Consider the following 12,913-nt stretch of genomic DNA (forward strand, 5'->3'; position numbering starts at 1 on the left):
GAAAGGGGGTAAGAGTAGGGTGGAAACAGAAGCGTCTGACACTGACAGTCAGAGTAGTGTGAGTTGAACCGTGAACGAGATCGGATGGTGGTATCGTAGTGTCTTATTAAGTGTTCACCGGTAACACGAGCTGAATTTCGATGACGGGCATACACATCTGTGCAGACGTAAGGAAATCGCATACTATCAACAAAGATTATTCGTCTTTTTTACCCATCAATCTTCGTTGTCCCGGCTCAAAGAGTTTACAAATTATGCATGTAACCGGTTACGTCAGATCGGGACGAATCTGTTGGGGACAATTTAAATAATCATCGGCTCAAGTGCAGGGCCATTCGTGTCATCGCGCGTATGTTTGCCTCTCCCCGTGATCTCCTACATGCACAGTGTCTTCCATTAAATTATGCACGCGCATTACTCGCAGTGGAAAGAAAGTACATACATACATATGTATACATATGTATACAGACTTCCTGAAACGATCGAGTCAATTCCGGCAAGGGTAACCACTGCCTCCGGGTATTACCTATAAGGACGCGACATTGACCCGAATTCCGCCGAGTGTCCGCTCCCTTGTCTTCTTTAAATGCCTGGAACAAAACCGACAAACGTTTACTAAAAATTTCAAGAATCAATCAAGCGTGTAATTCATGTAACCTTGTTACATTTCGAAAATTCGTTTCGTACACGTTCTCGATTCCCCTTTGGTCGAAAAATATGTTAACGGTCCGAAAATTCCTGCGAATCGCTTGTATGAATCAAGTATCGAGAACCTGGAAAAAGTGAAACTAAATAATGTGAGCGTTTCGAAAGTTCTGTAAATAGTCTTTAAATAATCTAATTAACAATTCCATAAATGGTAGGAATAAAATAGCGTCTATCCTAACACCGGCATTTCTTTCTATAAAAATCACAAGAAACAAAGGAGACCAGAGGTTTGTAGTCATAGACTGTAGACCATAGCATAGCTGTGTGTATACAGTTTAAGCCGGATCCAACTTTCGACCGAAGCAACGTATCTATACATATGTATACATACGCGTAAACCGGAAAACTCTGGTGGACGAAAAATCGTCTCGAGAAATCGCGTAGGCGGTTGAAATCCGTGGACCGTGTAACAATTTAGAGAACTCTCGACGATTTGCATTGTATTTGATCAGGACACCATGTGCACCCAGCACCGAATCAAGAGTCGATTTCGTTATGATTAAATGTTATTTAATTTTATTTAAAATGAATTTCAACCCCACGCCGCTTTTCAAGCAAAACGGCTCCCGAAAGTGTTTGATAGCCCTGGGCCAGAAAAAATCTCAATGCGGGCCTGTATGCATCAGTCACCGAAAACATCGTGTGACAATTTCCTTCGTGTCTCGTGCAGTTTCAACTAGTAGGACAGGAAATCTCTCCACTTTCCAAAAATGTTATCTCTGACGTGACCCGCTGCAAAATAGTCATCGAGGAACCGAACGAAATTCCGATCGCAGAGCGCGTATCACTTTTCCCCGGTCACGTACAAACTTTACACCTACGAAATTTCACGTTGTCCGCTGATTTCAGCCACGTCGAGGCTTCTTAAAACGCGACTTTTAACGAATTCACGGTGCGTAACCGCGACGAGTCGGCCAAGCCCGGTGAATTCTCCTCTGAAAACGTGGAAAGTGAAACGGGAGCGGAACATTACGTTTTATCGGTTCTTAAATACGCCGCACGCGGAATTTAAACGATATATGCAATACAAGTTTTCGTGGATAAAAATAAACGTGGACACACACACACACACACACACACACAGACTTATTAGTACTTTGAATTTTTCACTGACACGCTCGCTGAACTCTACAAGAAGTACCAAGTCGTTAAAATCTGTTAATCGTTTATCTCGGTAAGTCTAGTTCGAGTTATATGTATCAAATGATGACTGCCTGCCTGCTGTGTCATGCGTACAATATTATATTTAGCCTGTCTGTACCATCGGAAATCCTCACGCTCGTTTTAAATCGCATTTATATGCATTCGCATATCGCACCTAAAAAAATGCAAAGAACAGATTTGTAAATTGTTAAACGAAGAGAATTGCGGCAAGAGGGAAAAAGTAGCGTATAATTTGGCATCTAGAAGAGATACAGAGTGATCGTGAAATCGACCGACAGCGAAAGTATTCGTTTTTCGGGCACCGAGAGGACAATATGGGGTAACAGACTCTCTAGTAGAGTTCAATGTCGACCGTTTGGCCGAGGTCTAATTTACGAGAGCACGCTGTGTCGTTTCTACCAACCATACGTATAAAAAGGGCATGGCATGAATGGTCGCGGATGCGGGATTCCTCACCCTTGAACCGATTCTCGCCGGAGGAAGCGAGGAATAGTAGTGGCCTGAGGACGTGAGAACGCTGGACGACTGAGACTGACCTCTCTTCCGAGGTGTAAGGCCGACAGAAGGACCACGAGCTAGGCAATGACCAAGAAACGTCAAATATAACCTCCGAGCCCGAGAGTATCGTACACTCGCCAGCCTATATAAGTAACACTGTAACGGATCCTGAATTCAGTTAGACACGCACAAGAGCGATAACTAGATCCTTTCGAGTCGAGTTTATCGAGTGGCCGGGTAGGTGAGTGTCGGGGACGAGCGGATTTTATTTCACGTGCGTGATTCAGGATTGAATCCGAGGATCGAACGTGAAATTTCGAGGTTTGTGTGATTCCGCGATCGTTCGAGGACAAAAGGATCGAGTTTCGATCGCGATTCGGTTTATCGGGATTGAAAGGATCAAGTGTCGCATCGCACCGCCGGAGAAAGTCACTTTTGCTTTCGATTCAATATTTTTTCCCATCGTTTTTTTTTTCTTTTTGTTTTTCGCTTAGGCCACACGAGTTTAATCTACATACACGTATTTCTTTGTGCGATTTTTTAGTCTACATAGATTCCCGCGTGGACATGGTTCGTGAATACGAAAATCGAACACCAGGAGAGATTTACTGTTTCGTTTTACTTCGATTCGATTATTAATAAAAATCAGGATCGAAAGTCTTGTTACACAAGCTCCGTATCATTTACGGTTTAGAAACTGCTTAGCCAGCGTCGGTCGCCGTTATACAATTAAATATCTACTTACTAAGTAAATTATTAATGAATATTCGCTCGAACACGAGAATCTTTGTTTGCCGTGCGTTCAAATCACCGAGGCTTCGCACGTGGAAATCTCGAGAACGATAAATCTTTCGAGTAGATTTTTTTTGACGATACATATTACGATTCTGGTGGTAAATTCATCGACAAAATGGCTAAATATTGTAATTCGAATCCCAAAGTAATAGCAAAGAATGAAATATGAATTTTGAGAATGCTCAACGATCGTGGGCTGTGATCGCGGTGAAATATCAGACCCCTACGGTTCTCTGCGGTTACGCGAACTTTTTTTTTGTAAAGTTCTGACGAATATCTCTCCCAATTGATCGAGATTGGCATAGTCAAGTTAAGCGAAACTGAACGTTGTATATTTGTTGCAGAAGCACTGTGGAAATACGATTTCGCAAGATGAACGTATTAATAACGATTGTCATTGTCGCGGGATTATGCGCAGCAGCGCCACAATATTACCTTCCCTCTGGTCTCCTGTACCCACATCCGGCTAATTTATTGACTTCGGCGATAGAGGATACGTTGCCCAATGAGCTACGAAACGATTTTTACAAAAATCCCAGAATCGCAGCCAGACTCGCTCAGGAGTCGTGGTACCTTAACAAAGAGATGCAGGTAAAGTTTGTTGCGTGTAAAATGAAAAAGATATGTAATAATGATCGTGTTGTTGGTACAAATATTAACAGTTGTCATCGTTGTAGGTGATCGATCGCGACTCCGATAAGATCCCACGTGAAAAGATCTACAATGTCCTCCATAATGCGGGCCTCGTGCAAAAATGAGATTAGAATAACAATAAAGATACAAAAAAAAAGAAGAAAAAAGAACATAATCAATTAATCAACAACCTTATTGCACTCACTCGCAGTAATCCTTTCGTTTTTCCTTGAAAGCTATGGTGGAACACAGACAAAAATGAACGAACCATGTTCGCATAATTTATTTAGTATTTCTTTTATTGCAGAATCTATAAAAATATTTACGTTCTTATAATAAGACAGAACTATTTAAAAATATTTGGGCAATTTTATGTTACATTTCTTTCAGTCGATAACTGTTTAAAAGGAAGAAAGAAATTGAAAAGTTCACCTTTCCCTGTTTAAGTAACCGAGACTTCGCGATATCAACTTGGGGTATAAGCGTGAGCGAGATAGTGAAACATTAGATGCCTGAAGGCATGCATCATGCCATACAACAGAGAAACCAGTTACATACACTCACACATACTCGTCAAGTATTCCAATTGTATCCATAATCGTTCATAAGGTACGGCTTACATCTGTACAAAGAATGAGTATAAAGTCTTCAATCGTAAATAAATATCAAATCGGTTGATTTTTATATATTTTTTTTTAGATAAATTAAATTCGACAGTATAATACATTCATTATATAGGCGATTAAAAATTTTGTATCGTTTTATTTACGTTTAAGTTGTTTGTGTTCATCAAGACACTGTAAAAAGGTGTCCACAATGGTTATATCCTCGCCCATCACATAACGTGACTTCTTCTGAATGGATTGAAGTGAATTTGAATGCAAGAAACTATGTATCTTTTCCAAATAACAATCTATTTGATTCGCGTACAATACACCCTTGCTCTCGTAGCGCAACAACTGTGGATTATAACTTTCGATCAAGCGATTCAAGTATCGTGCTACGTTCACTTCTCCCATTATCTGTTGCATTCCTGGCAACTGCATTACTGGATCAATTCCAATTTCCTTCCAAATGATTGTTAAATGCATTGCAATGTCCTTGTCTTTGTCTTTATACTCTGAACAAAAAGTTAATAAATTCTGCGGGAAATCTTGTACAGTCGAGTGTACATATGTTTCTATAAAAATCTTAATGTAGGGTTTTATGATATGGAACAATGATTCCATGAACTTAATTGGATGTTTCGGATCGCAAAATATCACAAGCTTCTGTTTTTCGAATTTTCGAACACATTTGGGCGTATAGGATTCACTTCCATATTTCTCCAGTTGTTGCTCATTTGATTTCTGATTTTGGTCTTCCAATCTTTCCTCTTGCAATTGAATATTACTGATCCTATGAAAAAATATTTTACTTGAATGTAAAAACAGTGCCTTTAACTGATATTATATTCCTCTCTGTGGTTTCATCAATTTTTTAACTAAATGTGCAGACTTTACCTTATACAATAAGTTAACTTAAATAGATACCTTGATATAAATACCTTAATAATGTTTAGAAAGATATTTACTTGTTTAAGCGACAAATAGGATTGTTATAAACCATTTCCATATCCACTTTTGACCCAACTAAATCTCGTATATTATTTATTCCATATTTAATCATAGTTGGCCTGCGAAGAATACCAATCTTTCATACTGTTTTCTTTGAGAAAGAACGCAAAACAATTGTTAACGAATCTCAACCTTTCTAGAGATAGTCCCCAAGCAATTACGTTCACATTTGCGGGTAATCCCATCGGTAAGAGCATTTCCGGTCGGAACATTCCACTGTTGCCAATTTCTATCCATTTATTCAAGCCATTATGATAACAAAAGATTTCCATGCTTGGCTCAGTGTACGGATTATACGCAGGCTTAAATTCAAGTTGCGTAATATCGAGTTTTTTGAAAAATTCATATAATATTCCTATTAAGTCACCTAACGTCAGATTATAGTCAGCTACTACACCTTCAATCTGGTGAAATTCCGCAAGATGCGTAGCATCCAACGTTTCATTACGAAATACTCTATCAATACTGAAGTATTTCACTGGTTTAAATTCACCCTGAAATTTATTTACACAACCTGTCAATACTATCCCATTAGGGTTTCGGAAAACGTGTGAACATGCACCTTTAATTACCTGCTCCATAAGCTTGTAAAGCATCCTAGCACTAACAGCGGTTGTATGAGTACGAAGAAGGTTCTTTTGTGCTTCTTCTATTTTCCAATCATAATGATAGCCTATAGATCCATACCCACCTTCACTGTGAACTTTTTTCACTTTCTCTAAATAGCCCATTGGGAACTTTGTACTATGAGATGGCTCTAAAGTGAAAACTTGAAATTTAGTTACTCTCATAAGATGTCGATTGATATAAAATTATTCATAGAAATACCAGATATGAAAAAGGTATCATGAGAGTCTCTGGCTGGATGTTGCTGAGGCTGAAATAAAGCATCAAAATTCCAGAAAGAACTTTCTACATAATTATTTGTTGGCATTTCGGTGAATCTGAAAAGTAAACATTAAAACATTATGAAAGAAATGAACTTAAAGAAACTTGATTTACCTCCTTGAATTACACACCCCATTTCAAGGAAAATCTTCCTGAATTCACTCCTAACTTTTAGCAGAGGATGCAAGTGGCCTATTTCAAGAGCAGAACCAAGAGCTGAAAAATTATATGGTTTGAACTTCTTGGTTTTCCAAGCACCATTTACCAAGAGGTCTGCAGTCAATTCCGTTTCTAATTTCTCAACTTTTGTTGTAAAGTTTAAACCCTTTCTTACTTGTATAGACTTAATGACTCTGTCGGTGAACAAATAGTTTATACACATATATATACATATATATGCATGCTGCTTTATTTCAACATTTGAATAACCAATTATATAATGCATTCAATTTTTATGTAATAAGTAGAATAAAACATACGTTTCCTGGATGAGTTTTCTTTTTTTATAATCGCTTCTAAGGCGATCGGTCAAGTTTGCAATATCCTTTAGATGATTCTGTGTTACATCTGTGATAGATGATACCTTCTTTTTTACAATAGGTATACCACTGGATTTGTCCATTTCTATCCAGCCAGCCAACAGTGCTTTAGAAAATCCAACTTTTGCAAATGGTACTGATTGCAGAATTTCAACTTGTGGCATTCCATCATCAGGAATGGCATTATATATTGCTGCTTCATGACTTCCATAACTTACTACGTGTTGTCCCTCTGATGTTAATTCCCACTTTCTTTCGTTTACTTGTTTTGTTGTAATTAACTGAAAAAACTCGTAAATCAATGAATAAACTCATCAACAGCCTCTACAAACGAACTTGAACATTAATAGCAATCTTTCTCAGGTTATGATGTAGTTTAAATTTTTCTTCATATATTAGTAATACGAAAATAGATAAAAAAAAAATGTATTTATACAGAAACTAACGGCTTTTGACGAAAACTTAGTCGTTTGACAATCGATACGATTTGAATATCTTTGCCAATTTCAATCTGTCAGACTTACATCGCCAATTGCTTCCAAACTTTTAATTGCTCCGATTATTTTCTGATGATTTTCTTTGAAAACATCTGCAAGAACTAAGGAATTAACTTCTCCTTGTTCGTCCAGGTAATCCAAAATTTGGTCATTCAGTTGTTTTGCCATATTTAAAGTACAATTGCTGTATGTATAATATTCAGAATGAAAGCACGGCCGGCAGGCAAACGACCACGTGAACCAATCATGATCTCAGTGTACTATATAACTATACTTACATATATACAATGTCATAATAATACATACATACAATCAATTCTTGTTCTAATATCGTATAAGCACGTAATTTCAAATATTTAAAAAACAGTATTGTATTTGGCGGGTCATTTATGTACAGATTAGACAAATTTAACGAACATACTTTACATATACTCCGTGTACTTTAATTCATCCATTTTGATTAATCTTTATAAATTATTACTTTAAAATATACATTGCTATACATACTATAAAAAAAATATAAATAATATTATGAACGTCTTCAATGTAGAGAGCTTACTTATTACTTCTAAATATAGTATAAAATATAACATCAGAACACATACAATTCAGATGATCAATTTAATAAGAAAAAAAATTACAGACATTCTGAGTAACAATATTCCTTCAGAGTCATAGAGATATTTGATGCATACCAAGTAAAAATGAACTGCATTAGCTTTTAAATATTTTATTCATAAGAATACAAATTACTTAAGTGGAATAAATCTTGAGGAGTGAGTAGCACCAATACCAGGTCTACCATGTTTTACAGGTTTATAGGTGACAGAAAACTCGCCCAAGTAATGGCCGATCATTTCGGGTTTGATTTCTACTTGATTGAACGTTTTGCCATTATAAACACCAACAATAGAACCAACCATTTCTGGGACAATGATCATGTTACGCAAATGAGTCTTAACAATTTCTGGTTTTTCATTTGGTGGTGTCTCCTTCTTTGCCTTACGCAGCTTCTTCACGAGAGCCATAGGCTTGCGTTTCAGACCATGAGAGAATCGTCTTCTGGCACGTGCATGCATCAAAACCATGAGCTGCTCACTGGAATCAATATTTCAAAATATAACGAAACAAATACACATTGAAGTCTCGTGTCAATTTTCGTTTTACCTGAACAGTACTCACTTTGGCATATCCAGAAGTTGATCGAGGTCAACTCCCCGAAAAGTAAACTTTCGAAAAGTCCTCTTCTTCTTCTGAGTTTCTTCTTGCTGAAATACATACATGGCAAAATCAAAAAAGGGTTAGGAGTAAAAAAAGAAAACTAAGTTTCTTCGTTTACATATTAATATCGGTTTTTTCAGTTACGGGGCGGAAATACAAATTGTTCTAATGCACCCGATTACAAATTTTATGATAGATGAAAAGGATTTCATTCGATACCCTTAAAAGATCTATGACACGTACCTCAGCCATGTTTTCGGGTGCTGGGATAAACGACAATAGGAAACAGCGCTGTTCTTCTCTGACGGAAATCAACTCTGGCGCTAACTATATAAATACAATTAGATGCACTAACAAATGTTGAACATCACGACATAAGAAGGAATTCTCAATTCAACTGATGAGTCTCGAGTCAGTTAATACATAGTTAATACTATTTTAATTACAACAGCTATGTAATGTTGTTCCGTCGTTCTTTCAATGCTTTTTGGCTATTTCGAAGATCTGACAATCTGAACGTTTAATAATTCCGCCGACATAGCCATGTTGTATTTTAGTTGACACGAGAGATGCACAACATAGTAGCGCTATGTCTTGACTACATCTGGTGGGGAGTGTTTCTTTTAGCACATTCTTATTGAGCTTCTTGCACTGGCTTGCACGATATTCAACGATATTCCATAAGATTGAGAAACGCAGCGGGTTATTACTTGTGTGAAAGGACAGTGGTGACTGTTGTCTTAAAAATATGAAATACATTTTAGTGACCGGTGGTGTGATTAGTGGAGTCGGGAAAGGTGTTATCGCAAGTTCCTTTGGCACTATACTTAAACATTGCGGCATTCATGTGACGTCTATCAAGATCGATCCGTACATAAACATAGATGCCGGTACATTTTCTCCATATGAACACGGTACGGTATTGAATTTTATTTGTTGTCTCTCTTATCTCAAGAAAATCAAATGCTTCAAATAACTTTCGCATAAATTCAGCATTTTTCTATAACCACGTGGTGTCTAAGTCATATTACATGTACATATATACGTTCCTGCCGCCCACCGTCGTGCAGTTCTGATCACGTGTTCCGAAGTAAATATCAATTTAATATTTTAAAAACAATACGGTCATTGAAAAATGCGATCATTTCGGTAAATTAATACTTGTAATAGCAATTTATTCCGAATAAAATGTTCGATGATTACTGTCATTAATCAATTGATTAACTATTAGTTAATCGATTCTTTTACGTTTTCAGATTAAGATCATATCTCCCTATTTATTGATCAATTATAAAAATGTTCTGCTCTTTTTGATCAGTTTATTATTCTTTAATGTATTAACATAAATATGTTACATGTCTGTTTAAGGTGAAGTATATGTTTTGGATGATGGAGGGGAAGTGGATCTTGATTTGGGAAATTATGAACGTTTCTTGGATATTACTTTGCACAAAGATAATAACATAACAACTGGGAAAATTTATCAGCATGTAATTTCAAAGGAAAGGCAGGGTGATTATTTAGGAAAAACTGTACAAGGTATGAACAATAAAATTCTTATTATTGTTCATTATGATAGTATACATTTATCAAACAATAATCATTTAATTCTGGATTTAGTGATACCTCACATAACAGATGCTATCCAAGAATGGGTTCAAAAGGTAGCATACCAATCAGTCACACAGGATGGTGACAAACCTGATGTAATGTGATATTTATGTATTACTAATTATACAGCTAGATTCTGTATATATATATATATATATATATACAAACTCCTTTTAATAGTACATAAAGTAACTTATATTTTGTTTATCGCAGGTTTGTATTGTAGAGTTGGGAGGTACAATAGGGGACATTGAAGGAATGCCATTTGTTGAAGCTTTTAGGCAATTTCAATTCAGAGCCAAACGGGAAAACTTTTGTTGTGCTCATGTGTCTTTAGTGCCACAAGTATGAAACTATTATTATTTAAACAATTCTCCTTTGTTGTTATAGATCTTGTCTTTGAACTTGGGCCAGAAAATTAAGTAGACTTATTCTTAGACTGTAGAATTATATGTAGTGAGGGACAGACGTATTGTTGTACAGTACTAGTGTAAAGTAAAAAATGTATTTTCTGGGACCATATTTGAATCTGTATAATGGTATATTATATTGTACACAAATTTTCGGAGCAAGAAATCTGTAAGAACAAAAATTATAGTACTGTTATATAGAATTCCCATTTCAGTTTACCATTCATAATGTTCAAAGATTCTATAAAATCTAGTATTTTGTTTCTAGCCACGTTCTACAGGAGAACCAAAAACAAAGCCAACACAATCCAGCGTAAGAGAGCTACGTGGGTTGGGCTTGTCCCCTGATCTTATAGTTTGTAGATCTGAAAAACCGATTGGTGATTCGGCAAAGGAGAAGATTTCAGATTTCTGTCATGTTGCTCCAGAACAAGTAAAAAATTCACTGTCATATCTGTTTCATTTGTACTCGAATGTCAATGGAAAATCTCGGTACAACGTTTATCTTTCTTAGGTCATAACAGTACACGATTTATCATCTATATACCGTGTACCATTGCTAATGGAATCTCAAGGTGTCATTGAATTTTTAAACGACAGACTACAGTTAAATATTGGTATGCCACGACCACGATGTTTTATGCGAAAATGGAGGAACTTGGCGGATCGTATTGATCACTTACGAAAGGAAGTAAATATTGCATTAGTGGGAAAATATACGAAACTGGAAGATTCCTATGCGTCAGTTACAAAAGCGTTGCAACATGCGTGTATCGAAGTTGGCTACAAGCTTAATTTAACAGTAAAGTATTAGAGCCACAACTTATTACAGCCTCTATAATAATAGTTAGTTTGTATTACTATACGATTACAATTTTAGTACATAGAAGCTGATAATTTAGAACAGAGCACGAAGTTAGCTGATCCTGTACTATATCATGAAGCCTGGCAGCAACTTTGCAAAAGCAAGTGAGTTTTCAGGTCATTTTACATTTTTTATATTGAAAAATTTCTTCTGCCAAGCTTTATTGTATTATTTGTATTATATCCAGTGGTGTCTTAGTACCAGGAGGTTTTGGTAAAAGAGGACTGCTTGGGAAAATGGAGGCATGTAAATGGTGTAGAACAAATGATAAACCCTACCTCGGTATTTGTTTGGGGTTACAAGTAGCAGTTGTTGAAATCGCAAGAAATGTTTTGGGCTTGGAGACCGCAAATACCACAGAAATCGAACCAAACACGGATCATCCTCTTGTCATAGATATGCCAGAACATAATCCAGGTCAAATGGGAGGAACTATGAGACTTGGAAAAAGACGCACACGTTTCACCGAACGTAATTCTGTCATAAGTTAGTAAGACGATGCTTATAAAATGTAAATCGCGTTCATATATGTTTGCAAACATGTATTCTACATTATTATTCGTCTAGAACAATTGTATGGGAATAAGGACTTCATAGAAGAAAGGCATAGACATAGGTATGAAATTAATCCAAAGTATATTTCCGACTTGGAAGAAGCTAGACTTCATTTCGTAGGTAAATAAAGTAACATTAATTCTTAAGTTTCGTGGAATTATTTTAAAGTCCATACTTTGATATAATATAGTAAAATCTTTGTATCAGGTCACGACGAAGATAATCTACGTATGGAAATTGCAGAGTTAGAAGGACATTGTTATTATGTCGCTACACAATTTCATCCAGAATATTTGTCTAGACCTTTAAAACCTTCACCACCATTCTTAGGACTAATTTTAGCCAGCGTTGGTAAATTGAAGTACTACTTAGCTAGAGGTTGCAGACTTTCACCTAATCAAATTAGCGACACTGAATCAGGTAACGAACTGACGGTTTGTTATAGTTAGACTGTTGTATTAGATGGTTACTGTAATTGAAATAACATTTACCACTCTTGACAGATACTGAATGTATAATGGATCCAATAAAGCAACATATAAGCGATGCAAGTAGGAGTGGTAGTACTACATCCGGTACTAATGATTAAATCTTCAGATTTATGTGGTCAAGAAATGATTTCGAATGATAAACTATGTACTACTCCTGTGTACATACGGCAGAATGACGAAAACTTATGTTAGACAAGAGTTAAGTACATACATTTATGTCTGTATATGATATATAGATTTTTACTATGTGACTATGCTATGAAATATGTATAAAGCACAGATCATACATCGTTAAGTTTCATAAATGTTTTGAAACTTCATTAAACGTATAGTGGATAAAACTTGTGTAGCTGCTAGGGATAATAGTTTTTTTACTGTCACAGTTAAAATACTAACTTATGAAATCTTTTCCAGAAAAACGA

The 12,913-nt window shown here is 36.2% G+C and overlaps 3 protein-coding genes across 3 annotated transcripts; 1 reads left to right on the forward strand and 2 right to left on the reverse strand.

The window, feature by feature from the left end:
• Window positions 1-4,559: 4,559 nt before the first annotated feature.
• LOC107193173 (phenylalanine--tRNA ligase alpha subunit) lies at window positions 4,560-7,567 on the reverse strand. The gene is made up of 8 exons (XM_015582572.1): window positions 7,366-7,567; window positions 6,782-7,122; window positions 6,434-6,655; window positions 6,243-6,358; window positions 5,987-6,171; window positions 5,547-5,908; window positions 5,372-5,473; window positions 4,560-5,196 (listed from the first exon to the last, which is right to left on the reverse strand). Exons 1-8 carry the CDS (start codon window positions 7,504-7,506, stop codon window positions 4,560-4,562), a joined length of 2,106 nt encoding a protein of 701 aa, XP_015438058.1. The 5' UTR covers window positions 7,507-7,567.
• Window positions 7,568-8,052: 485 nt separating this feature from the next.
• Window positions 8,053-8,898, reverse strand: LOC107193169 (40S ribosomal protein S15). Its single transcript, XM_015582569.1, has 3 exons — window positions 8,803-8,898; window positions 8,521-8,606; window positions 8,053-8,436 (listed from the first exon to the last, which is right to left on the reverse strand). The coding sequence occupies exons 1-3, from the start codon at window positions 8,809-8,811 to the stop codon at window positions 8,088-8,090; spliced, it is 444 nt and encodes a 147-aa protein (XP_015438055.1). The 5' UTR covers window positions 8,812-8,898; the 3' UTR covers window positions 8,053-8,087.
• A 315-nt stretch (window positions 8,899-9,213) lies between these two features.
• On the forward strand, window positions 9,214-12,601 carry LOC107193174 (CTP synthase). Its single transcript, XM_015582574.1, has 11 exons — window positions 9,214-9,473; window positions 9,928-10,098; window positions 10,180-10,265; window positions 10,384-10,515; window positions 10,849-11,013; window positions 11,095-11,382; window positions 11,461-11,549; window positions 11,633-11,931; window positions 12,013-12,120; window positions 12,208-12,420; window positions 12,504-12,601. The coding sequence occupies exons 1-11, from the start codon at window positions 9,308-9,310 to the stop codon at window positions 12,587-12,589; spliced, it is 1,803 nt and encodes a 600-aa protein (XP_015438060.1). The 5' UTR covers window positions 9,214-9,307; the 3' UTR covers window positions 12,590-12,601.
• The last annotated feature ends 312 nt before the right edge of the window (window positions 12,602-12,913 follow it).

Source organism: Dufourea novaeangliae, unplaced genomic scaffold (genome assembly GCF_001272555.1).
Source record: "Dufourea novaeangliae isolate 0120121106 unplaced genomic scaffold, ASM127255v1 scaffold665, whole genome shotgun sequence".
Lineage (NCBI taxonomy): Eukaryota > Metazoa > Arthropoda > Insecta > Hymenoptera > Halictidae > Dufourea > Dufourea novaeangliae.